At 44.0% G+C, this 27,097-nt stretch overlaps 1 protein-coding gene across 5 annotated transcripts in view; it reads left to right on the top strand.

The window, feature by feature from the left end:
• The first annotated feature begins 6 nt into the window (after positions 1 to 6).
• Positions 7 to 27,097, top strand: part of Fbxw4 (F-box and WD repeat domain containing 4) — an 83,010-nt gene continuing 55,919 nt past the window's right edge. For 3 of the 5 annotated variants that reach the window (XM_023715559.1, XM_023715562.1, XM_023715563.1), the window contains exons 1-5: positions 124 to 204; positions 17,518 to 17,613; positions 21,388 to 21,573; positions 22,119 to 22,251; positions 26,899 to 26,993. In XM_023715559.1, coding sequence (XP_023571327.1) covers positions 17,519 to 17,613; positions 21,388 to 21,573; positions 22,119 to 22,251; positions 26,899 to 26,993 — 509 coding nt within the window. In that variant the 5' untranslated portion in view covers positions 124 to 204; position 17,518. Of the gene's footprint in view, positions 205 to 17,517; positions 17,614 to 21,387; positions 21,574 to 22,118; positions 22,252 to 26,898; positions 26,994 to 27,097 lie in introns of all 5 variants that reach the window. The other 2 variants (XM_023715561.1, XM_023715564.1) reach the window with 1 other exon arrangement.

Raw genomic sequence — 27,097 nt, 5'->3', positions numbered from 1 at the left:
GGCGGAGGAGGCCGAGGGGCCCGCGCTGTGGCGCCTGCCCGAGGAGCTGCTGCTGCTCGTCTGCTCCTACCTGGACGCGCGCGCGCTCGGCCGCCTGGCCCAGGTGTGTCGCGCGCTGCGGCGCGTCACCAGCTGCGACCCGCCGTGGCGCCGCATCGCGCGGGCCTCTCTCAACGCCGGCTTCTCGCGGCTCGGCACGGACCTGTAAGCGCCCGCCCCAGCCGCCGGTCTGTCGGTCGGTCTGTCGGTCTGTCGGTCGGTCGTCCGGCCGGCCGCTCGCTCGCTCGCTCGCTCCCCACGGTGGCGTAAAGGGGTGAGGCGCAGGCCTCCGAGTCCTGGCGCAGGCGCGGGAGCCCGCCCGAGCCGGGCGGCGGCGGCAGCTTCGGCCCGCGGTGCGCCACAGGAGCATTAACGTGTTTAAAACATGAAAGTCCATAATGTTACCAACTCTAGAAAACTTTACATTAAAAAATTACAGTTGCACTCCCCTGTAGTTGTCACCCTGTCGTAGGTGATAATTGGATGCGTTTCCAAGTGAAGCTTACTCAGAAGTCACGACCTGCCATCGTTAGCTTTTTAAATTGGTCCTTAGGATAAAATCTAAAATAGGTGTTATTAGATCAAAGGTTATGGCTTACAAGGGTGTTGGATCAAGTTATACCAGCAAAAAGTAATTGAAAGCAATCTCGTGAGAACTTTTAAAGTATTTCTGCTACGTTAGCGGATAATGGGAAATGTCCGAGTTGTGTTAATTCGCACCCTTTTACCACTGACCAGGATAGCTATTTTCCTTTGGGTTTGCTTCACCTGTGAGATCCTCCTCCTACCCTTTTCTGTTTAGTGTTAGGTTCCAGATGTTTTTCTTTACGTTTGGAAGCTTTGTAGGTCTCTGATGTTGGTTTAGTCTGTCTTAGGTGCAAATATTTTTCCAGTTTTTATTTTACAGTTTTTATCCCATAGAAGTTTTATACGTTACTGTAATCTGCCAGTCTTATTTTTTATTCTTGTCCTCAAAGCTGTGAAATTCATAGTTCTTCACAGACTAATCTCTTAGATTTCCTACTGGTTTTCTTACAACTTGATTTTTAGAAATAGTTAATAGTCTCAATATTTGTTTAGGTGCAAAAAGTGAATTCGGTTTACTGTGTTTTAGTAGTTGGTTAATTATACTTTTGTTATGCTTGTTTTTTTTTTTATTTCTTTTGATGTAGGAAGCTAACTTTGCCATATATTAATTTTATATATACCTATATAAAGTATGTTATAAATTTTATATATACCTATATAAGTATGTTATAAGTGTGTATTTGCTCTATATATGCATTGTCCATTTTGTTCTGTTGATATATTTTCCATTTCCATACCATTTTAAAAATTGTTGCTTTTTGATAGAGTCTGATTTGTTAGATTACTATTTATTGTGTGTGTGTGTGTGTGTGTGTACACGCCTATTTCTACTCAGTTACCCACAAAAATTATGTACCTTTTCAGAGGTTTCTGTGGTTTTTCACTGTAAAATTTTCATGTGTCTGTTGCTGAATTTATTCTTACGGTTTCTTAATATTTTGTGTATTTTGTTTTCATTGCAAATGCAGTCTGTGTTTTCCAGCAGAGTATGATTGATATATGGGATTATTGTAATTTTTGTAAATTTTGAATCTGATCACTTTGTATAACTTTCTGGTCTAGTGTGATTTTGTTGATAGTGATTCCTTGGGTTTGGTGGTGGGTGACGCAATCTTGTTACCGACAAAGATAGTATTTTTTTCTCTTCCTTTCTTATCAGAGAAGTTCTTTCTTTCACAGAATATTATCTGTTGATTCATAAGGGAAGTTAACTAAAATGACTGGACCCCAGCCTAACCAAGGCAAAGTTGGCTTTCTGTTGTTGCACCTTACAGGGGTTGAGTGAATGAATGGATGGATGGATGAATGGGTGGGTGGACTTTTTTTTCTCTCTTTTAACATTTCTAAAACAGAGGTAGTGGAAATGAGTCTACATTTTGATAGTGGGAATAATAATACAGTGAAAATAAGTTTATAGTGTAAAGTGCTTTGAGACTACCAGACAGTATTACAGCTTTATTACTTATTGGGCATGTATGTTTAGATTTTTTTACCTCATTTTAATGTGAGGTATCACCTGCCTTTCAGCTAAGTTATTTTGCCGTAGCGTTTGATAAAGAACAGGGTCACTGCTTGGCTTTCTGTGTTGAGGGCAAGTTGCGCAAGTTACAGCAGGTGGAGAGGGTGTTGACCAGTGTGGTCTGCTTCTGGACAGCTGCAGAAGCTGTACTGCCAGGAGAGGTGCTGTATTTGTCATCCGTGGAGACAGAAGGTGAGCACCCCAGTCCCCAGGTGCGTGGACCCTGGGCCCAAAGCACTGCAAGAGGGTGGCTGCCTTCACAGCGTGGGGCTACTCTTTGTGCTGTGGATTAATTCACCACAGACTGAATAAGTGATACATTTTTGTAAGCACAGCACCGAACTTAATTTTGTTAGAAGCAGTGTAACCTCACTGGCTCTGAGTTTTATTATATGTAAAGAATAATATGTAGTAAAATGAGGCCTAACTGTAGAGTGCTAGCGTGTACAGTGCTCAGCAGTAGGCACTCAATACACTGTCATAAAACAGAACTTTTAAATTGTTTGACTTCTCTTCGAGTCAGATTGTATATGCAAGAGTGGCAATGGTTGTTTCATAAACAGTAGGAGGGAACGCGCGCGCACAAACACACACACACACACAGTTTAGTCTCACCTGTCCTGAATGTTTTCACAAATGTGACAGCACAACCGTGGGCTTAGGGCCTGCACTTGCTGTTAAGAGCCTTCTGATTCTCAGGAACACAGACTGCTAAGGCTTACTGACCTCCTGGCCCTGGGCAAGCCCTGTGCGGTGAGGTTCTTCCTAACTGATCATAGCTCTGTTGAGTAAGATGAACTGCTTTGGTTCCTTGTGATTTGTTAATGGTCTTATGCCTGTGCTTGAAGGCATTTGGGCCTCTTTAAAACCACAAACAAATAATTTGCTTCCCTTTAGGCCTCTTCCCCAAACAGTGAACACTAATAGGTATCCTGAGTTTCTTGTTTTTTTTTTTTTTAAATGAACACAAAGATGGTTTGAGTCAGTGATCCGACTAAAAATCTCTTTGAGGGATTTATGAGGTTTGAAGGGAATAGAAATACCTTGAATAAAATAATAAAAACCAAGGCCATGTTTTCTATGGCAGTATTTTAAAGTTGTCCCTAAAGAATAGGAGGAAAAGCTAACTTAGCTCACTGTGCAGGAACAAAAGTGGAATGTCGCTCTGCAGATACATGATCAGGCTGTATGCCAGAAGGACACTGTTTGCTGGCGAGAGAGCTCATTGCAAAGTATAAGTAAGAGAAAAAAGAAAAACTATGTATCTGTGCATATAACCTTATGTTAAAAATACCTTTGCTGTTCCTATGTTATAAAAGGCTTCCCTGATCCCTGCCTTCCCTAATCAAGTGCTACACACAGTATTTTCAAATAGGAATCTCAGGGCTGGGGATTTGGCTCAGCGGCAGAATGCCTGCCTAGCAAGCCGGGAGCCCTGGGCTCAGGTCCTCAGCACCAAAACCAAAAAATAAACCTCCCCTAAACAATTCAGCCAAAAAAGATACAGTAAAATCAAATAGGAATCTCATTGCTATTTATTTGTTTATTGTGGTACCAGGGAGTGAGCCCGGGACTCTGTGCTTAGGAGTTGTACTTTACGCGTCAGTACCTGGGAGCTCCCTTGCTTTGCCTGTGTTAGGTTGGCCTTGAATTAACAGTAGGTGCTTGGAGAGTAGGGCTGCGGCGGTGCTTGCCGGCACCCGAGCTCATTCCTCAGCCGTGCTGGCCTTGGCGCTCTCTGGGGCTGGGGCTGGGGTATCTATTTCAGTGATGACTGACGTCCAGAGTGGAGGGGTAGACACAGATAAGCAGAATGTGTTTGCTTGTTTTAAAATGTTTGCACCTAAGTGCTTTTTTCTCTCTCAGAAAGCACAAAGTTTCCTTTCCAAACTGAATGGAGAGGCCACTGCTAACTGGTTCCATTTAAGACCTAAACTGTGATTATCTGAAAAAAGCAACTCAAAGTAGCTTAGGTTTCCTGCTTCCCTGTTCTGCATCAGTTTAGGGTGGGGAGGCACTTATTTGCTGTAGTTTACTGAAAGCTTCTGTCCTTGGATATGTTCTCTTCAGTTGTTTTGTGAAGGTCTCTCTCTTTAATGGCTCTGTGAGTTAATAAAAATACAGTTCAGTTTTCATGCTAAAAATAAAGAATATATCTGTGGAAACAGGAAATGTTCTAGGGCATTCACTACCTTCTACACTGGACCACGGCAGTGTAGAAGCGGCCATGACTTGTACGCTTCTCCAGTTCGAATGGTTGGAGGTGAGGTTCTGATTTTGAAGGCAGAGACCCGGAGTCTGCAGGCATTCCTCCTGGAAAGATGTCCCTGCAAATATTTCATTACTCCTTCTTACCTGCAGGTTTCTGTTTTTAGAATCTTCATCTTAGGTGAAGATCAAGCTTGGCTGCTGAAATCCAGCTGGCAGTGAGGTTACTGAGTATGTATACAGATTTCTGTTCAAAATTATTGGGAGTTTCATATAGAAAAGAATAGCTTTGCTATGACAGCCTTATTTCTGGGTTGACTCAGGCATTGGATTACCTCTGGTCCTGGCTCCTAACCATGCAATGGTAAGAAATGCAGGTATACTCTTTTTTGAGGCCAGGTTCTATAAATTTTGAAAATTAAGATCAGGAGGAAAAATAGAAAATAAGATTTTGAATTTTTAGTGAAAATGAATATTACCTCCACCCATCTGTAGGAACTGATTCTTCACAAACATTTCTCAGAAGTATCAACCATCAGAAGAGGTTGATAATACAAAGATTTAGTTTTCTTTTCAGGAAACTACTTTTATTTTGAAGTCTTACTGAAAGGTGAACAGGATTCAGATGGAACTTGAGTTGTAATCAAGGGAAGTAAGATGATTGTGCTAATTACGAGTGTGTGTATGAGCTAAGGTTGGTGGCATACACCTCTAATACCAGCACTTGGGAGGCTGAGGCAGGAGAATTGTTAATTTTGGGTCAGCCTGAACCACAGACCCCAAGTGTATAAATCCTAAATTACGTGACTACTTGAGTTGTATCTAAAACTGAGTATAAGACTATATGGAGAAAAAATTGACCTCTCTGTAGAGGGTTAGATGCCTCACCTCGACTTTGAGTCCGTTCTTCATTTTCTCCCAACTGTCCACATTGCCCTCCCTGGAAGTCTGGGCCACCCAATGGGCCCCTGTGCTTGCCCCTCTTTAGCTCACAATTAATTGCCAGCACATTCTTGCTTTTTGTCCTTCTTTTTTGGTATTTGACATGAGCTCAAATTGCTGAGAAAGGTGACAACTGTGAAATGAAGACAGGGCTTAGAGACACTTTAAAAAATACATGGAAAGGCCACTAAATGACAAGAGCAGACTGCCAGGCTCTTTCAAAACATCACCATGTCTATTGACTTTCCATTCCTTGTCCACAGCACAAAATTGGAGGTCAAAGAATCATAGGAGTTAGAGATGGAAAAGACATTTGGGGTCAGCCAGTTCATCCCTCCACCTTGTCCTGCTCCTGATTCCTAATCGTTCCTTGCATTGTATTTTCTCCCCTGACTTTTGTACAGTTTTCACGGTCTTCACTCAACCCCAGCCATCACCTTTGGGAATGATGCTGGGGGTTCTGTCCATTTTGTCTGGCAGAGAGAGATGCTGCTGCAGTGCCCCCCGCTGACATTCATGAACTCCTTCGTTGGTGGTCTCAGCTGAAGGGCTGGAGGCTTGCTAGCTTTCTGTGGCCCTGAGATGGGCTTTTCTAGATAGAGTGGAAAGGTATGGAATGATACTGAGCCAGGGATACCATGGAGACATTGAGAGTTTATTCTTAGATTTCTTTTAAGTCTCTTGACCTGAAGGGGATTTGTGTACAGAAAAGTAGACCATTTTGGAACAGGTGGGCTGAGACAAGAACAGGAGTTTGATGAGAAATATTATTTGGAAATTGGTAGGCTAAATAAGCAAATAGCCAAGTCTGGTGGTACAAGGCCATGAATCTATCACTCAGGCAAGAGGACTGCAGCATGTTCAAGGCTAGCGTGGGCTACATTGTGAGTTCAAGGCCAGCCTGCACTACATACCAAGACCCTGTCTCAAAAAATCCCAAAAGACAAAAAACAAGGAAACAAAAATTACTATCCCTATGAATTAGAGGATTGATGCTGAAGTATATGCTAAGCAAGATATAGCTGAGTAGAGCAATAACTTACTGTACAGAAGCTTCAGCTTGAGAAACAGCAGATGGGCTGGAGAGAAGTATTTTGGACTGGGACTCCTGGTTTCATGGTCTCCCCCCACTTTAAGGAGGTGGTAAAGAGAAGTCTTAATGCACACTGGCCATGTGGTTTGGAAAGTGGAGTGGTCATTTTTAGAGGCAGCTTTGGAGGGCTACCCCAGCTTCCCCCTCTTGTTCCAGCAGCTGTTGGAAACAGTCCGAAGGGGGTATTATATTTCCTCTGGTAACTCTGCCAAGAATGAGAGGAAATCCACAGATTGTGGGTTTGGGAGCGGGGGGATGGGAATGGGGTGGCAGGTGATGGGACAGGGAAATTAAATTGTTTTATAGTAAATACATTGAGATACTTTTCCTGGAAAGCTGTTCCACTAAAAGGAATATTTCCGCTGCTCACTAACTGTAATGGATTGTTCTCTTTAGAGAAAGGGCAGTAGTCTTCAAATACTTCTCCTTTTTTCCCTGGAGTTCCTTGCCCTGACCTGGCATTTCCTTCAGTGTTCCTTTTGAAAGTCCAGATTCAGAAAAGGTGAATGAGGATTCAGACCTGGGTGCTGTGTGCTCAGAGGGGTCAGCCTCCAGAAGTTGGTAGCTGAGAGGACAGCTCCTGCAGCCTTGTTTTGGCTGCAGTCTGACTGTCCCAGGGACCTAGAAACTGGAGATGTGAGAACTGGCTGGGTGGCGTCCGGTTCGTGTTCTCTCCATCCCTTCATCCAGGCTGGGAGGACACCAGGGATTTTGCAGTCTGGCCACTGGGTTTAGAACCTGTTTTGGTGATTAATATGAAACTTAGTTTCAGGATTAAAAACAATAAAAAGCAATTCTGGGAAGCAGAGTAGTGTAATTATTCCTCAGTTTTCAGCTGGGACGTCCAGGGAAAAAGTCATTTTGAAGGTCAGAGAACAGTCTCCCTCTGAGTCTGCCAGTGCTTTAGTTCATAGCTCTGAAGGGGAGCCTGTTCACAAAATAACAGTGACACCTTTCCTGAGGTTGTTTATTATCAGAAAGTGCTAGATCAACCTTTCTGAAAGTTGTCTTGTATGGTTTTTTTTTGGGGGGGTGGGGTGGAACTGGGGTTTGAACTCAGGCCCTTGTGCTTACCAGGCAAGCACTTATTCTGCTAAGCTATCTCCCCGGCCCCTTGTATGATTCTTGAATAATTCCGTAATCCAGCGAGTGTGGAAAATGCTGTGCACCACAGCCCCTCTCTTGGGGAGCACAGTGTGCATTGGTCCATGGAAGGCACTGAGGAGTCCTGTATTGTTTCAGCCAGCATTGTCTCAAATGCTGTGGTTGTATCGAGTTTCCCCGCTTTAATATCTCTTAACCTCTTGCAGAACACACATACTGGTCAGATGCCTCGAGAATTACAGAACCTAGCCAATGGCAGGAGGAAATGCGTATGAACATGGCCCAACTCTTAAGGTCACATGCACAAAGAACCAGGGTTATACCCAGTGCTGCTGCTTTTTTTGTTTTTGGTGGTACCAGGGATTGAACTTAGGACCCAAGCACTTATTACACTGAGCTATCTCTCCAGCCCTATCCAGTGCTTCTAAACCTGCTCTGGACAACTTTGATGAGCAGATGCCTTAAGTTACTTAGCTGTTTAGATTTTTTTCCCCTAGAGTCTCTGTAGCATAATGATTTGGAGGCTTTAGCTAAATTCTTGGAGATGTGGTATACTATATATTTTTAGGAAGATCTTTTGAAGCTACAAGTATTGTTGGAAGTGTGACATGCCAAACAACCATACATTTTGAAAACTCTTGCTTAAGTTTAAGCAATTCTATCTATTCTTCTAGGACCGTGGTTCTTATTTCTTGTGTCAGAGACATAGTTTTATAGGATGCTAAAATTTGAAAGTACATTAAAGGTGACAGTCCCTTAAAAAGTTTCGGTTAGGCATAGTAATAGATCCCAGCTCTCTGGGAGGCTGAGGCAGGAGGTTCTCAAGTTTGAACCAACAGTGGGCAATTTAGTGCCTCAGGGAGAAGTGTTTCAGAAAATTGAATACACTGCCTGTGATTATTTATACACTTTACTTGTTCTTCCTTGGGTATGTTGGAGTTTCAGCATAACTGTTTAGTGGCCTGATCCTGTTCTCTTATATCCTTTGAGAAAAAGTACATTTTTAAAAAAATGTATTTAGTACAGGGTCTACAGGGTCTCACTATGTAGATCTGACTTGTAGTGATTCCCGTTTTCAGTTTCCCAAGCACTGGGATTACAGGCGCGTTCGCACCACCATGCCCAGTCTTAATCACTGTCTCAGCACACCCCGGGGGCGGGTCCTGCACCACACGTGAGGATCAGACCGGCCACTCATTATTACTCTGAATATGATCTTCCTCTTATTTACAGCAAACTGTATCGTGGGTCTCAGTGTGTCTTAGTATCGGCCAGAAATCTGTAAAAATGTTGATGGTTGGATGAGAGGATAAATTCTATACATTGGGACTGGGGAGATGGCTTAGTAGGATAAGCGCTTCCCTGGCAAGCACAAGGGCCTGAGTTTGATCCTTGGTTCTGCCCCCGCAAAAAAAATTCTATACATTGTTTAAAGTCTGATGGCACATGTTTAGGGGCCCTGGTTTACCACTGGTCTGCAGAGTCTGAGAGCTACTTTTAGAAATACTTACAGGTTTAAGACTAGATCTTATGAAATTTATGACTAATTGGACAAGTAAGAGATTTAGCTGTAAAAGCTAGCAATGCCTAAGTTTATGGTAGCTTCAGTGAAAGGGATCAGATGGCATAGATGGAAATGTTTGGAGAAGTCAGGGAGTCAAGATGTTAGCTGATCTGGAAGGAAGGCTGAATTTGAAGTCCCTAGAAAAAGGGTGCAAGCATTTTCAGGGACAGGGTGGACTGGTGCTGGTCCTGTAGGGGAAGATACAGAATAGAGATGAATGGAGAAAAGAGGAGTGGCTGGCATTTGGTTGTGTAGTGAGGAACGTGGAGTGTGAGGCCGGTGGATAAGTGGGTTGGCACTTAGGGCCTTCAGGGAGGTGTCGACTCACCCTTGGCTTTGTGTCCTCCTGTGCACAGTCCCGTCCTCACATTCCTGTGTCTCCTGCAATCTTGCTTCGCTCTGCTTTTCCTGCTTTGGGGCAGAAGAGTTAGCAGTGTAACATGACTGAATGATTTTTTCATTGTTTTCATTTTGGGGGGACCTTAATTATGGACCCCTGCTGCTGCGGCAAATGGAAATATAAATGATGAGTTCTTCCCTTGGACTGCTTAGGTACCACTATGCTAAGAGGTTTTTTTTTTTTCTGGAACCGGGGATTGAACTCAGGCCCTTGAGCTTGCCAGGGAAGCACTTATTCTACTGAGCCATCTCCCCGGCCCCTGGTACCAGTATTCTAAAGCCAGCTTTTTAGTATTGGGAGAAAACTGGTGGATACATGTAATAAAGGTCTAAATCTGCTTTCTGGGGAAGGAAGATCAAAGAAATCAAGAAATTGAAATGTGTTAAGTTAAAGTTCCAAACCCCCTAGCATCATTCTGCATGGCGCTGTGCCCTTCCACAAGATCTGGTGCTGTAGAAAAGGGGCCAGGGAGATAGCTCAGTAGGATGAGCGCTTGCCTGGAAACACAAGGGCCTGAGTTCAGTCCCCGGTACTGAAAAAGAAAAGAAAAGATCTGGTGCTGTACCTATACTTCCTTAATTGCTTGCAAGCCAGCATGGGTCTATGCTTATGGCTGCTGTGCCATCATATAACGAGGCAGCATCTGTGACATCAGGGGGCTTGGGCTTACAGATGGGCAGAGAGAGATGCTGCTCTGTGCTCTGGGAGCTTTCTGATCTAAGAGATTCTATGGATCGGATATACTCTCTCGGTTTTACTCATATTTCTCCCCCTTTGCCCCAACCATCATTCTTCAGACCAGGTTGATTTATTTGCTTTTGGTTTGGGGTGGGATGAGGAGAGGGGAGATGAAAGGGCATCCCAGCATAATTGTCTAGATTGATTTCTGTTCCCTTGGACTCACTCGCCAAGGGTCCGAGGGGCCATATCGTTTACCGTAGGTGCATGTTGTATTGTTTTTGTTTGAAAGAGGCTGTGGACCCAGGAATGCGGTCAGACTCCAATGGTGACTAAGTGCTGGAAAGCTGAGAGGGAGTGAACGAAGTGGAAAAATGAGCCTGAGGCGAGAGAAGGAGGGCTGGGAAAACAGCAGTTGGGCCAGGCCCATGGGCCAGGTTAGAGCTGCTTCTATGCTTAAACAGCCAAGGAGAATTTGTTCCCAGGGCACTAATCATTTGTTTTGTGGGGAGCACCCTCATTTTACATCAGCGACTGGAGAAGCAGAAGGCTAGAGGCCTCGCGGAGGTGATAGTGTGGGTCTAGAGGCTTGCAGGAGCGTTGGCTCTGTGCTGTCAGGCCCTTTGCTGCTGCTGCTGCTGCCTGGTTCGGCTGACTGCCATTACCTGGATAATGCCGGGTTCTCGTAGGGAGATACTGGTTTTCAGAGAAAGTAGATTTTTTTTTAAAGTTCCTGAATTTTCATGTGCTGAGGCCAATAAAAATATACATAGATTGGCTGCCAGCTGGGGAAAGGGACCCTCAAAGATGGCTGGGCAAGGGATGAGATAGTTGAATTGTTAAGGTGCTTTTAACAAAGTGATAACTTTCTCCAGTCAAAGCCAAAAGGAACCATTTAAATCAAAATTTGTATGAGGTACTGCAGCCAGGTGGCGTTCACCTTGGGAGAAGATGCCTGCGCCTGCTGTTTGGTAGCAGCTTCTGAAGTACTCTACTGCTATGATCAGGCCCTCGGGAGTGTTTGGGCCCTCAATGAAGTGTCACTACATGGCAGTTAAGTGACTTGGGGAGAAAAGCGTTGTCCTTGTCCTTCTGCAGGAAGTGTCCATTCTTTCCTCTTTTTTTCCTGCTATGATCTAGAATATTCCCTTTTTAAAAACGTTTTACTGTCAGACCTTAATTTAGACCTAACTCAAGAGGAGATGTGTAACTAGAAATGATCACCCTTATAACTAAGAGGGTGTGCAGTTAGAGGCGGCAGGGTAGCCTGTTCTTTTTCACTTAGAGGTCAGTTCTTTCTTTTGGTCAATCTTCCTGTCTTTAGTTCTTCTTCCATCTGGCAGTGCAGGTTGAAACCAGGGCCACATTCACCAACTGGGACAGTTCAGTCAGAGCTTAGCGTTAGTCTGTGTGTCCACAGTCTTTGGGCAGTGTGGCTGGGGCCCTGGCTGAGCCCCAGCATTGCAGAAGCAGAACAAAACCAAACCTGTGTCCTTGTGTGTAACCAGGCCCAACCATCCAGCTTGAAAGATGGAACAGTTGATACAAGAGGAGCGGTTTCTGGAAGTCATAAGTAAATTAATGAGAAAGATATAAATGGTTATTTGCTTCGCTTTAGTGATGACACCGTTCATGAATAGTAACTACTACACGTGTTTTTTCCTCAGTTTTGATTTTTTATTAGTGTGTGGTCATAATGCTCACATTCCTAGTGGGGAGTTGGTGCATGTACACAGCACATCTTAATTTCTTTCTTCATCACCTCCTCCCTCTTTATCTCAGACCCTTCCCCACTTGCAAAAGATCTGCCTCCCTACTTCCTGCTGTCTTTTATTTTGTTCTGTATTTATATATTCAGGTTTTGGGGTTTTTTGGTGGAACTAGGGATTGAATTCAGGCCCTTGCACTTGCCAGGGAAGCACTTATTCCACTGAGCCATCTCCCCGGCCCTGTATATTGAGTTTTTCATCTAAGAAAGACCATGCAGTACTCACGCTTGGGTGTCGGATTTGCCTCACTTGACTCCCAGGGTGCCTCCATTTTCCTACAGATGACTCGGGTTTGCAGTTCGTGGCGCAGTAGTTCTCTGTCGTGTATAGACACCGCATTTTCTTTCTCCATCTATCTGTGATGGACAAGGCTGCTTTTAACCCTCCACCACTGTGCATCACCCTTTGTTGTTACTTGATTTTTGGTGATAGCCTTTTTTCTGGAGTAAGGTGGAATTTTAGTACTGTTTTGTTTTCACTTTTGAAACAAGGTGTCTCTTTGTAGTTAAAGTTGGCCTTGAACTTATTGTGTAGGCCAAGCTGGTCTTGAACTTGGTGGGATCCTCCTGCCTCAGCTTTCTGAATGTTGTTTTAATTTGCATGTCTCTAATTGCCAGAGATATTGAACTTTTCCAAGTATCTGTTGGCCATTTGTACTTCTGAGAAATAGCTGTGAATTTCAGGCAAGCGCTTATTCCACTGAGCCATCTCCCTGGCCCAATAGCTGTGAATTTCAGTTGCCCATTTTGTGATTGGGCCTTTTATTTGGGGGAGGGTCTTTCTTTAGTACTTTGGATATTCTAGGTATTGGCTCCCTGTCTGAGGAACTCCTGGCAACAATTTTTTCCATTCTGTAGGTTGTTGCTTCACTCTGTTGCTTGCTTTCTTTGCTGTGCAGAAGGTTTTTAGTTTGATATCCCGTTTTTTGATTTCTGAGGGTATTTCTTGTTCAGTTAGGGTTCTGTTTAGAAAGTCTTTACCCATGTCTGTGTCTTCAAGAGTTTTACTTATTTGATCTTCCCGCTACAGGTTAAGTATTTCTGTTTTAGTATTTAGATATTAGATCCGTTTTTGATTTTGGCTTAGTGCATGATGAAAGATCTGGGTTTAGATTCAGTCTTCTGCATGCAGACAGCCAGTTTTCCCAACACCTACGTTTTATTTATGTAAAAATAACTTTTTATAATGATTTATTACATGCTATACCTGTATTTTTGCTTTTGTTTTTCTTTTCTTTCTTTCTTTTTTTTTTTTTTTTTGATGGAACCAGGGTTTGAACTCAGGCCCTTGCGCTGGTCAGGGAAGCACTTATTCCACTGAGCCATCTCCCTGGCCCTTTGCTTTTGTTTTTCTAACTCTGGGGATTAGATCTAGGGCCTCTCAAATCCTAGGCAAGTACCCTACAAATGAGCTATATCCTCACATCTTTATTTATTTTTTTAATTCTGAGACAGGGTCTTTCTGAGTTGTTCATGCTGGCCTCAGATTTCTAATGCTCCAATCATAGCTTTCTTTTCTTTTTTTCGTTTTTTAAAAATGTATTTAGTACAGGGTTTATAGAGTCTTACTACATAGGTTGGATTCATAGTGATCTTCCTGTTTTCAGCCTCCCAAGTGCTGGGATTACAGGTGCGCACCACCATACCCAAGTGCCCTCTCAGCAAGCCCCCCTGGTGGGGAGGCATGTCCCCTCCTTTTTTTGAGACAGGATCACACTCTGCAGTTGAGGCTGGCCTTGAGCTCACTTTGTAGCCCAGGCGGGACTCAACCTCACAACGATTCTCCATTCTCCTATGTCAGCCTCCCAAGTGCTGGGATTATAGGCGTGTGCCACCGTGCCTGCTGAGTCTTCTGTGCTTTTCTTCCTTTTTTTTCGGTGGGGGGGTGTGATCTATTTTTGCTTTGTTTTCTTGAGACAGGGTGTTACTATGTAGTTCAAGCAGGACTTGAACTCACAGTGTAGCCCATGTTGGTCTTCAACTCACATTAATCATCTGCCTCAGCTTCCTGAGTACTGGGATTACAGACATGTGCCACCGTGACCAGCCCTTCCTTGCTTTTCTTCTCTCTCTCTCTCTCTTTTTTTTTTTTTGGCAGAACAGGGGATTGAACTCAGGCCCTGTGCTTGCCAGGGAAGCACTTATTCCACTAAACCACCTCCCCGGCCCCTTCCTTGCTTTTCTGTAAGTTATTTCAAACTTTAAAAAGTGTTGTTGTTTTTTTTAATGGAAGAAAATCAAAGATACTTAGAAATAAACACTAAAATAGGCTGTTTGAAGTGAAAGTTGGTTTATCATCTTGGCGATTTGTCAGTACCACGTCTGCCAAAATTATAGATGCACCATTTCCTTTACCCGTTCAGTACCATCTCTAATATTTTTCTTTGCATATAAAAGCACTTATTCCAACATTGTTTATAATGTCAAAAGTCTGGAAGCAATATATATACCAATAAGTAGTTGGCTGGTAAATAAATTATGGTAGAATATGGTAGAGTCACACAATGGAATCTTGTGCACCTATTAAAGAGAGTGAGATGGATCTAAAGTCATTATTGTGGGGTGATTCTCAAAATATATGGTAAAATGAGGAAAGCCATATGTGGAATAATATGCCAATTTTTTTTTAATTAAACAGAGAAGCCAGGTTTGGTGATCCATGCCTATAAATCCAGCACTCTGGGAGGCTGAAGCAGGAGGACTAGGAGCGCTAACCCAACCTGGACAATTTAGCAACTTAGTGAAACCCTGTCTCAAAATAAAAAATAAACAAAATGTTGGGGCTGTAGCTCAGTGTGAAGGCCCTGGGCTCAATTCCCAGTACTGCAGAGGGAGAGAGAGGTGAGGAATATATGTGGGAATATTTTTTCATATACCAATACTCACATACCAGTAATGTGTGCGTGTGTGCACACACACACACACACACACACACCCCTTTAGAGAGGAGGAAGGTCTTGACTTTTGTATTGTTAACATTTCACACTATATATTTTTTTACCCCATGCATTCATTATTTTAGTGACCAAAAATAATTGTTCAGTGCAAATAAAATAAGGCCAGAAGGCAGAAAACTGTTTATCTAGAAATTCATTAGTTATCTTTCTGCCTTCCAAAACATTCTCTCTCCCCCCACCCCCCGCACCAGGGATTGAACTCGGAGCCCTGCGCTTGACAGGGTTGAACCCTTCTCACTGCTTACTCTACTGAGATACCTCCCCGGGCCCTATTCTTTCTATATACCCATTAAAATCTTGCAAGCAAGAATTCCCCGCCCTCAGTAAAGGTGATGAGAGTGATGGCTTAAGTAGAGCCTGGGGACACGTGTGTCTCTCCTTAGCCAGGACTGCTGGACCAACGCTGCGGTCATCACTCGTATCTCAAGCAGTGTGCGTACGTGACCCAGCAGAGCAAGGACGAAGACAGAGGCGAGCTATGGGCAGCCTGAGATGGCATTTGCCAGTTCTTGCCCGTGATTTCGAAACTGTGCAAGCGTGCACTCTTCCGAGGCTCTGAGCGTTTCTCCCTCTGCAGCCAGCCCTGAATGGTGCCTTCTCACTGCTGGTGTGCAGCCCAGACGCTGGGGGCTGTTGCCTTTCTCACCCAAGCAATGCTGCTTATACTCCTTAGCCAATATTGTTTTAGGCAAAAAATTAAAATAAATAAAAAGTTGAATGAATTTTGCAATGAACATTTGTGTGCTTACCCCCTAGGTTTTAGAATTATTTGCTTAGCTGTACATTTCAAAGTAATTTACAGATACCAGCCAGTGTGCTTTAGTCCTGAATATTTCAACATATATGCATATTGCTGATTAATGTGTTACATTTTTAAAGAAAATTTATAGAATAAAAATTTATAGTGAATTTATATTTGAATAAAATTGTACCCAAGGTCTTCATACTAAGTTATAGCTCTGTTCCTTTAAAATTTTTCTTTTTCTTTCTTTCTTTTTTTTTTTTTTTTAATTTTGAGGGCCAGCCAAATAGGTCAGCAGATTAAAATGCCTGCAGGCGCAGAGGCCAGGGGTTCAATCTCAGGCCTGCTGTGCTAGCCCTGCCCCCAAAGTACGGCAATTGAAACTGGGCATGGTGGTGTGCCCCTATAATCCCAGCTCTTGGGAGGCAGTAAACAGGCAGATCACTATGAGTTCGATCTAGTAGTGAGACCCTGAAGACCCTATAGACCCTTCCCTAAGATATAAGAAAAATAAATTTTGAGATAAGGTCTTGCTAAATTATCTTGCTAAGTTAGAATAGGCCCAAACTTTGATTCTTCTGCTTCAACTGCCTAGAATGTTGGTATTATACTATACCTGGAAAAGTGCTCATATTTAAATTAGATTTTTTTTTTTCTTTGTGGTACTGGGAATTGAACTCAGAACCCTACGCTTGCCAGGCAGGCACTTATTCTACTGAGCTGTTTCCCCAGGCCATAAACTAGATCTTTTAAGGCTTTTTTTTACAGATGGGATCTTACTAGGTAATTCAGACTGGCCTTGAATTGACTGTCTAATCTAGGCTGGACTTGAACTTGTGATGCTCCTCCCAGCTCAGCCTCCCAGTGCTGATTATAGCATGTGCCCCCATGCCCAGCTATTTAATACATTTTTAACTAGTGCATATGTGTTATATAACCCAAGCTTTTCAAGGTTTAGATAGTGAACATAAAGCCAGAGCGTTTTTTACATGTCTGTCCTGTCTATTTCCTACTCTAGTGGTAGTTGGTATTCTGATTTTTACATTATAGGTTAGTTAACCCTTGTCTCAACTTCATGTGATGAAATCATACAATATGAATTCATCTGTGTATGCTTTTTTATTCAGTGTGATTGTTGTAATTCATCTACATTACTGTGTTATTGATATTTTCCTCTTCTTTTTTGCTAAGTATTTCATTGTATGAAATTATCCCGATGTATTTATCCACTCTTCTGTTGGCTGCTGGAGATGTTTACAACTTTAGGCTATTATGACTGAAGTTTTTTTGAACATTCGTGTGTAATTTTTTTTTTTTTTTTTTGTGGACATGTGCTTTTTTTTTACCTATTTTTTTTTTTTTTTTTTTTTTTTTTTCCAGAGTGTGGTTTGTGTATTCATTTGGTGAGCATATTTTTAAATTTTGATCAAGTCTGATTTATTGGATTTTTCTTTTGCGTTACTACTTTCTGTGTCCTGAGAAAACTTGGCCTGTCGGCCTAGGCAGAGATGCTTTTCTCCCTTTTCCTCTAATACCTTGTAGTTTCAGATTTCCTGTTTAGGGTTATGATCTATTTTGAATTACTTTTCCTGTTTGGTGTTAGGTGTAGGGTCAGGGTTCATTTTTTTCCCATATGGACATTCAGAAGTTCCCAAACTATTTATGGTCTGTTTTCTATTAGATTGCTTTGGCATCAGTGTAGAAACGTAGTAGTTTAATGAGAAGGCTTTTCTCCTTGGTTTTCCTGCTTCTCCAAGTATGGAGAGAAGAGTTAACCTCCTTGTTCTCCTAATCCCTTTATTTATATTTGGTTATATCCTAGGTGATCCCAAGTCCTGACTGAGTAAGCCCATGAATTTTTTTTCTTCTCGCAAATGTGTGGTAGTGACTGGATTTTTTGTTCTTTTGGATGTAGGATGAGCAGTGTCCCAGTGAAGGAACGGGTGAAGGTGTCTCAGAACTGGAGGCTGGGGCGCTGCCGAGAGGGAATTCTACTGAAGTGGCGATGCAGGTAAGTCTTCTGACTTTTAACGCTTTCTGGGACAGAAGAGCATAATGGGAAGTGAAACACTGTCTTCTAGTGTAAGGGAGGCTCTCTGGCATGGGGTGGTATTGGTGAGTCGCTAAATGCCACAAAGGGGGCATCAGAGGGACAGCTTGTTTTTGCATTTAAAAAAGTAGTTATAAAAATGTATTTTAACAAATTATATGTATTTATGGTTATAAGAAGTTTATTAAACCAGGTGTGGTGGTGCATACCTGGAATCCCAGTACTCAGGAGGCTGAGACAGGAGGATTACTGCAAGTTTGAGGCCAGCCTGCGTTACCTAGTGAGTTCAAAGCTAGCTTGAACTATATAGCAAGACCCTGGCTCAAATTAAATGAAAAAAAAAAAGAAAGTTTATTATAAAATATTGATAAAGAATTGTAAACATAAAGAAAATAAAAACTTATAATTCTCACCACTCATAGGCAAACTGTTAACCCCTCAGAAGATACAAATGAAGCCAGTGATCCAATCTATGTTGGTTGGTGGTTTTTTGTTTTTTGTGGTTTTTTTTGGTACTGAGGATTGAACTCAGGACCTTGCACTTGCCAGGCAGGTTCTGTGTTATTTTATAATTACTTTTCTTTCACTCTTCTGCTCCAGGGAGTTACTAATTCCCTTTCTTTAGCTCTCGTTCCTACAGGTGTGTGTGGTACGCTAGAGACTGGATTAGGAGTCTTGCACTTGCTAGGCAAGTGCGCTGTGTCACCGAGCGACATTCCTACCTCCAACTCCTCTACTTTGTTAAAAGGAAAATAGGATTTAAGCATGTAGACATACATGCTATAGGGATAAAACTTAGACAAAGTGCCAGAAAATTGAAGTGATGGGTATTAAGATTTAGTTGACCCCCAAAGCCTCATGTGTTTGGGAGGCTACTGGATTATGGGGCGGTGTAGCTGACGTGCTGTTCATTAGAAGGTGGGATCTGGCATGGCCTGGAAGGGTCCATGCCTTCCTGGCTCTTCCTTTATATCCTGCTTCCTGGTTACCGTGAGTGAGCAGTTTTTGCTGTTCTCTACCCCTCTGCTGTGTCATAATGCAATGGAGCCAGCTGACTATGGACTGCTGTGAGCCAAATAAGCCTCCTCTCCTTATAGTTGTCGGTATTCGGGATTTTGTCCTCGTGATGAGAAGAGTATGGCAATGCCTCGGCACTATTAATGCCACAAATTTTATGCTGCATCAATGCTGAATTATTTTATAGATAACATGAGTTTTAATTTTTTTTTTTTTTGAACCAGGGATTGAACTCAGGCCCTTGTGCTTGCCAGGGAAGCACTTATTCTACTGAACCCCCCCCCCTTTTTTTTTTTTTGGCTGGCTCAGGTTGCCTTCAGGGCAGGTCTAGTATGGCTTGAGCATCTGGGGATCGAACCACGGCAACCTGAGACTGACTATTCTGTTTAAGCAGTCACTTAACTGAGCTAATGGGCAGGCCCCCTGTAGATAACATTTGGCTCCCCATCTAAAATGTGCTTCTCACTGATTGGTTGTAGTAAGTAGAGAACTTCATGGGTTTCCCATTGTAGGAGCGACATGTCCTTGTGCTGGCAGGCAGAGGCATCCGCTGAGCGGCATCTGCCGAGCCTTCCCTGTTCACTTGTGCCCAGTGTCCCCTGGTGTCACTAGCATCATCTGCTGTGCGTTATGTGGTGGTGCGGATGCCAACGAAACCATGGAAAAGAGGGTAGGTTTGTATAATGAAGGACTTTAGCCTCACTTTCTACTTGTGCTTTTGAATACCAGCGAGTAGAGTTTAGTTCTCTATCAAGCTTTGTCCTTAATGTTGTCTTTTTGGGCTAGTTTCAAGCAGTTTGGCAAATAAACACATAAACAGTCACCAGGCTGCCCTGGGGTTCTCTACTATTCACCTGGTATGAACTTGGTTTGTTTCTTGTTCTAAGCAAATGGCTGTTTACCAGATGGCTCTAAACTCATGAATTCCAATGCCTGTTTGCTACCAATTTGAGTGTGCCACACACTTATGCATGGGATGTTGAAGAGGAATGTACGTAATGACTGAGAATGTAAACATCTGAACACATTTGCACATGTGCCCTGTCATACCTGCGCACACTCCTGAAGGCCTCCTGGGTAGAGACTCAGTTACCACCACCAAGTCCAAGATGCATTTAATGGCCTGTCAAGTCAGTCTGCAGAACTTTTCCACATTCCCATGACGCTTGTGTTGAGGAGTGTGGGGAAGAAACAGCCCTGTTTGCTCAGAAAGGCTTGGCAGTGGGTGATGGTGTCTGTACCTGGGATGAGTCAGCTATTCCTCTGTGTTTCTTGGGCCCTGGTAGGGTAAGGCAGGTGGGCTGCCTGTGGTGGAAAGGGGGCTCATCATCCCCCCAAAGTGCAGTCTCTTACAGGGCCTTCTTTCTTCTGAAGGCTTGTGCTGGGCCATGGCACTGGCCTGTGGCTTCTAACCTTTCTTCCGCCTGCAGGTTGGAAAGGAAATCTTTAGCTGTTTGTGAACTTGGCTTATCAGTTGCTGTGACAGCTGGCTTTCTCAGCAGTCCCTGTTCTGAAGTTCCTTTTCCATTGTCACACTTGCCTTCCAGTACAGATACATGAATGTCTCTGGGAGGACAGGGGCATCTCGTCAGTAAAGTAGCATTTCTTCTTAAAGGGCCTCACTTCTCTGACCTATAGATGGTCCCTTTGGTCTAGTGGAACAAAGGGATGGGGCTTCCCAGAGCATGCTCTTCTCTTTCTCCATTACCGTTTCCCCGCAGATTCTGACTGATCTGTCTAAAGATGCAGAACCAAAGAGAGTTACTTCAACCAGTTTGGAGATTGAAGGAATGTTATGTTACTAGATTTCCTTTTGCTCCTTTCTACTTCCTAACTATTCAATATTTTTTTCTTTGTAGTACTGGGATTAAATCCAAGGCCTTCTCACTAAGCTGCTTTCTAGCACTTTCAAATTATTATTATTATTATTATTATTATTATTATTATTTTGAAATGTTGTCTCACTAAGTTGCTAACCTGTCCTTGCTGGACTCAAACCTGTAGTCTTCCTGCTTTAGCCTCCCAGAGTGCCATGATACCTGGATATCAGCCATTTAATTTTTTAAATTCTGCCTATGCTGAGAAATACAGGTAGCCACTAATTCAAATATTAAGCATTCTTCAATTAAAGGAGATATTAAGTTGGTCTTACAGTTCCAACTCTCTTTTGGAAAGTTTGAAGAAGATTGGACGAGGGAGATAGGTGGCTGTCTAAGCACCTGCCTGGCAAGTGCAGTGACCCTGGCTTGGTCCCCAGTACTGCATGCCATGCCGGCCTTGGTGGCACTAGGCTGGCCACAGAAACTGGGCATGATCGCACACGCCTGCAATCCCAGCACTGGGGCAACTGAGGCAGGAGGATCACTACATGTGTGCGCTGCCTAGCAAGACCCTGCACTAAATAAATAAATAAATAAATAAATAAATAAATAAAATTTTTAAAAGTTTGAAGATTATGTCACCACAAAGCTCAGAGTTATAGGGGCTGGGGAGATGGCTCAGTAGAATAAGCGCTTCCCTGGCAAGCACAAGGGCCTGAGTTCAATCCCTGGTTCCACCAAAAAAAAAAAAAAAAAGCTCAGATTTATGCTAGCTCTCTGAAGGAAGCTGAGAGTGGGAACCTGGAAAGGCAGAGATGCAGGCCTGGGACTTTGCAGGTCAGCCATGGGGAGGCCAGGCCGGGGCATCAGTCTTACATTTTCTTCTCCCTCTCTGCAGCCAGATGCCTTGGATGCAACTGGAGGGCAATTCTCTCTACATATCCCAGGCTGATTTCATCCTGGCCTACCAGTTCCGCCCAGATGGTGCCAGCGTGCACCGCCGGCCCCTGGCAGTCTTTGCTGGGCACGGTGAGGACGTTTGCCACTTTGTGCTGGCCAACTCACACATCATCAGTGCAGGAGGGTAAGTGCGGAAGGCTGTCTCCGTCCTCTTCAGAAGCCCCACATCTGCCTCTGACTTCACTGTCTCAGTCACAAAGGGATGAGGATTGAGACTAGGAGGGGTGGTGGCGGTTTTAGAATTAATTTTGCTGTTTAAAGCCGAGTTAGCAAAAACAGTTCACAGGGGCTGGGGAGATGGCTCAGTAGGATAAGTGCTTGACCGGCAAACGCAAGGATCTGAGTTCAATCCCCTGTTCCGCAAAAAAACAAAACAAAACAAAACAAAACAAAAAAAAACAGTTCACAAGATTAGCTGGAGAAGGAATACAGGAGGAGTCTTTAATGCAGAGCGAAGCTGAGCTTGGGCCTCTCCAGGGAGAAGTTGGTTTTATTTCAGCTCTGTTCAGCCCTAAGTGTACTAAACATGTAAGAATCCAGAAGCTCAGCACTTGTCTCCTGCTTTTCAAATCTGGGGCATTATTGGAGACCTGGGCTGTTTCTGTACATTGGTTCTTGTCCTGCAGGAGAGTGACTGGCTCGTGGGGTGGGCTCCTTATTTCTCTCCAGAGATGGGAAGATTGGCATTCATCAGACTCGCAGCACCTTTGCTATCAAGTACTTGGCTCATGAGCAGGAGGTGAACTGTGTGGACTGCAAAGGGGGTGTCGTTGTGAGTGGCTCCAGGGACAGGACGGCTAAGGTGAGGCGGTCTCCCTTACGCACTGCTGTTCCATCCTGTCTGTTGGGAGTTCGTGGGGGAGGTGGAGTGGGCCTTGGGTTCCAGGATTGGCTGAGAACATTGAGTGGGGGCAGTGGAGACATGACACAATAAAGAGCTCACTTATGTGCTTCTGGCATGCAGCTTGCCCCGCCAGGCTGTCCCTGCCAGCTGGGTTGGGACAGGAGTGGACAGTGGCTGGGAAGCCTGCCACTCACTTGAAATGTGGCGTAAACTCAAAAACGGGGCCTGGGATGTTTCCTTAAATTTGTGGGTTGAGTTCTGACCCCAATATTTTATTTAAAAATCCCCCTCCTTTCACTTGATGTCTGTTTAGGGAGGTTAATTTTTCACCACTTTGTTTATAAGCAATTAGGCTGATAATTAAAATGTGTTTTACTGCTTGTTTGGAGAATGATCAGAGAGTAGTAGAGAGGATAAAAGTGGTGGTTGCTACATCACTGCCAGGCCTTCGTAACGCAGTGAGGTTGGTAAACAGCATGACTCTTGCTTTGTGGACTCAGCTTGCCTACATCTGGGACAAGGAGGCTCCCAGAGAAAAAAGAAACAGAAAAAGTTCTCCATGCCCACATGCTATAGCCCTCGCGAGGACATGAGCCTGGCCAGGCGGGCAGCTGTAGGAACTTTTTTCTTGGAACTTTTCTGATAATTTAGTTGTTGTGCAAGAGGCCCAGCAGTGTCTTGCTTACCTGCTTCCCAGCATTTAGAGGCTCTGAGTGCCAGCAGCAGCAGCTTAGTGCTTAGTGGTATCAGCAAATGGGTTCCTAAAACACAGGGAGTGGCGCAGGAAGGGGAATGACAAGTTTATTCTCAGGAACTTTGCTGGTTCCATCTACCCTCTAGTAATTCCTCCTATTGCTAATTTGTATAAAAAGAACTAAATAGGTTCCCTTCTATTTATCAAGCTTCTGCCTTTGCTGCTTTTTGTCTTACATTTTATATTGAGTCAGAGAATGCGTATCAGCACAGGAAACCTAGGACACATCCTACGAGTGTCTTGGACCAACTTGGAAACTGCATTTCCGATCATTGCTTCTCCTTTCCCCCCAGCACTTCAGGTTTCTGGCTGATCGTGGCTTGGGTAGTTTTCCTTGCAAAGATACTGGCCTTGACCTGCATTTCAGCTCAAAACAACATTCGTGTAGACAGTTTGTGGCGCGTGTGACCTCCACATTGCCTTCTCAGTCTAGTAGCTTCCTGTCATAGCTTTGGCTCTCCCTGGCACCTCCTTTTTAGTGACATCTTTTTCTTCTATCTGCTGTATTCTGACACCCAGAACAGTATAAACTAAGCTTTTAACTATGTGTAGCAATTTGAGGGCACAGATTGCTTACAATTGAAGAATGATAGCAAATTATTTTGATACTAGATTTATTTCATATATAAATATTGATAATAGCTTGGAGTTTTAAAAAGATTTAAAATACATACTCCGTACTTTTAAAAATTGTGCCACCCTTTTCCTTTTGAGGGTGCCTTTTAGACTTGGACAGAGCTGCCGTGTCTGTCCGTCTGCGCCTCAGCTGTGCCTCCGAGCAGTGCCGGCTGGCATGAGCTCGCTGTGCCTCTGGGCTGGCGCCTCCTGTCTGGTGCTCCGGATGCAGCTGAGCTCCTCCTTGCTGCCGCTGTCCACATGTCACTCTACCTTCCATTTCTAGGCTTGTTTCCACATTACTCACAGTTTGTCTTTTTTTTTTTTTTTTTTTTTTTGAGGAACCAGGAATTGAACTCAGGCCCTTGTGCTTGCTAGGCAAGCACTTATTCTACTGAGCCATCTTCCCGGCCCCTCACAGTTTGTCTTTTATAACTGGTTCTCCAATTCTTTTCAGTAATATCAGTTTTATGGCTATTTCTGTAGACTTCTACTACACCTAGGCCCGTAGCAGATCGTACAAGTAACGTTATACACACAAGCCTCTATTACCTATTTATTTGAGATTTCATGAACATGTACTGTCTTTCAAGAAAGAGATGCTTGTTGTGGGATGAAAGGAGCAAAACATTCTCTTTGCAAAACTTTTGAGCCAGGTGCTGCCCCAGAACTTTCCCTTTTCCTTCCCTTCTACCCAATCTCAGCTTCAGATTTACTGTAACTTAGTTTCTATAGCTTCTCTGGACTTTATCAGGATTGGCATGTCATTGAGATACTCTATTAGCTTTCCTATAGCTAAGACAAAATATCTAATAACCACAACTCTTAAAGTTTCAGGTTTTTTTTTTTGTTTGTTTGTTTTTTTGCAGAACTGGGGATTGAACTCAGGCCCTTGCACCTGCCAGGGAAGCGCTTATTCCACTGGGCCGTTCCCTCGCCCCTGCTGAGCTATCTTGCCTGCCCTCAGCTTTAGAATTCTGAGTTAAAAGCCTTGTTCATTTTAATAGTCTTGCTACCCCCAGTTTTTTTTAAAGAGCTATATAATGTCCATTCTCACTGTATATTTATTTTCCAATGTAGATGTGTTATGAATTTGACCATTGAGGGTAGAGATACACCCACCACACGTGTCAGTTCTTGTCCCTCAGGCCCAAGGACACTCAGGCTGCTAAAGTGCGTAGTGCTGTTGATGCAGGCTCGGAGAGCGGCTTTTCCAGGCCACGCTTGTGATTGGTGAGATGCTTCCTGAGCTGCTTCAAGACACCAGGAACCTTGTTCTGTGCTTTGAAGAGTCCAGGAATCTCCCAGTCCTCTCCAGAGAGGGCACGACTAGTGAATTTGTGCTGTCCCTAGAGAGTCTATAAATCAGGTTTCTTAGTGCCCCCTTCCCCTGCAGGCAACAACCTGTCTCCCAGGGAGACCATATCAGGGGCAAGTGAAGGCTCTCTTTCAACCTGGGCAGTCTAAAGGAGGAAATCAGAAGTATGTGTAGTTGTTAACAAAAAGAGGCTGACTATAAAGCCCAGAGAAAACTGGGATCTTGGCATTCCGGAGAGAATTGCAGAGTCTGACTTTGCTTTTTGACTCTCCTTGTTCAGGACCTTCTAGTGAAATTTTTTTCCCTAGAAAAGTTACAGAGGTCCTCACACATCACCCCAACACACATACACACTCACACACACACACTCTAAGAAAAATCATTTTTCATTTCGTAGAGAAGAGACACCATGTGACCCAAGAAGGCAGGACCACCCCCACTCCATTACCTACCCCTTAAGCTAGAGGAATGTTTTCTTAAAGTTCTTCCATCTAAGGTCCTTCCTGTATTCACCGTGTTCCTCTTATAGCACAGCAGGGACCTTGAGAGGTCACTGATCCGTTTGGCTGCCTTGGGATCCCTCTGTGGCTATGTCTGGGGATAGCCCTGTGCATTTGAGGTTTGCTGCTTGGTTAGAGATTTATATCCCTTGTGTGTCATCTGGAGTAAGGTGAGGTAAAGGGGGAGAGCAGTGCCTAATGGGAGATTTCTAAATGCACTGACTGCTGAGAGGGCTCCATGGGTGTTGATTAGAGTGAGGCCTAGAGTGGCTGCTAATGTACATTCCTGACTGATAGGGTTCAGATAATGTGCTCCAAGCAATATTTTTAACCTGTAGGAGATATGGAAGCTTAAAAAAGTTAAGCTTTTCTGCTACGTTTGGTGACACTAGGTGCTAAATTCCCTGTTGACATGAATAGCATTGAGTCCTGGGCAGGCAATATGAACAGACAACAACACATCCCCTTCCTGCTTCCTCTTCCTCCATTTTTTCTTTCGCTTGCAGCTTACTTTTTAGTGTTCTTTTTTTTTCTTTAATTATTTTAGTATAGGTTCTAAAGGGTCTCACTACACAGGTCGGACTTATAGTTATCTAGCCTCCCTAGAGCTGGGATTACAGGTGTGCACCGCCAGGCCCAGTCTCAGTCGCCATCTCAGCGTGCCCAGGGGTGGGGTTGGCACTGCATGCCGGGGATCAAAGCCTGGTAGTTGCACCTGCCTAAGCAGGCACTTTAGTCCACTTTTTAGTGTTCTGATTATCCCTGCTCCCCGATATTACACTTTGACTTTCTTCTCCCTGCTTGCCCAGAGTGAAATCTTGGTAAGAGATAGAAGGCACAACCTGTGGACAGGGGAAAGTTGCTGTGAAAGGCAAACCCCATTTACTCACTCTGTGATAGTCAAATTTTAGCCGAGGAATGCAAAATTTTTGATTCTCTGGTATGAATTTTTTTTTTTTTTCCTGAAACTGGGGATTGAACTCAGGCCCTTGCGCTTGCCAGGGAAGTGCTTATTCCACGGAGCCATCTCCCCAGCCCCTGTGGTATGAAATTGACTGGTACATGATGGACGTTGGTGGAAGTCAGGGTGGTGAGGACTGGGTGCTGGGGTCTTGTCTGCACGTAGGCGAGCCCAAAGCTGCAGAGGTCCTTCTTTTCTTTTCTTTTTTTTCTTTTTTTTTTTTTTTGCGGAACCGGGGATTGAACTCAGGCCCCTGCGCTTGCCAGAGAAGCACTTATTCCACTGAGCCATCTCCCCGGCCCCTGCAGAGGTCCTTCTGCTGATACCTGCATTCTGAGTTGCAGAGCAAAGAGGGTTCTCCATTTCCTTACTTCCGTGGGCAGGTCACCCCCAGTACGTCTTTCTTTCCGCTAAGCCCAGGCCATGCCAATGAGAGCATTCCCTTTCCTGTTTCCAGGTGTGGCCTTGGAGCTCAGGCCGGCTGGGGCAGTGCTCACACACCATCCAGACTGAAGACCGAGTCTGGTCCGTTGCTATCAGCCCGCTACTGAGGTAAGGGCAACGCCTGTGGTGCGACTTGTCTCATTGCTGTCAGCCCACTACTGAGGTAAGGGCGACGCCTGTGGTGCGACTTGTCTCATTGCTGTCAGCCCACT

This window comes from Octodon degus, unplaced genomic scaffold (assembly GCF_000260255.1).
Source record: "Octodon degus isolate 3935 unplaced genomic scaffold, OctDeg1.0 scaffold00042, whole genome shotgun sequence".
NCBI lineage: Eukaryota > Metazoa > Chordata > Mammalia > Rodentia > Octodontidae > Octodon > Octodon degus.
This window is presented reverse-complemented; position numbering and strand designations above follow the sequence as displayed.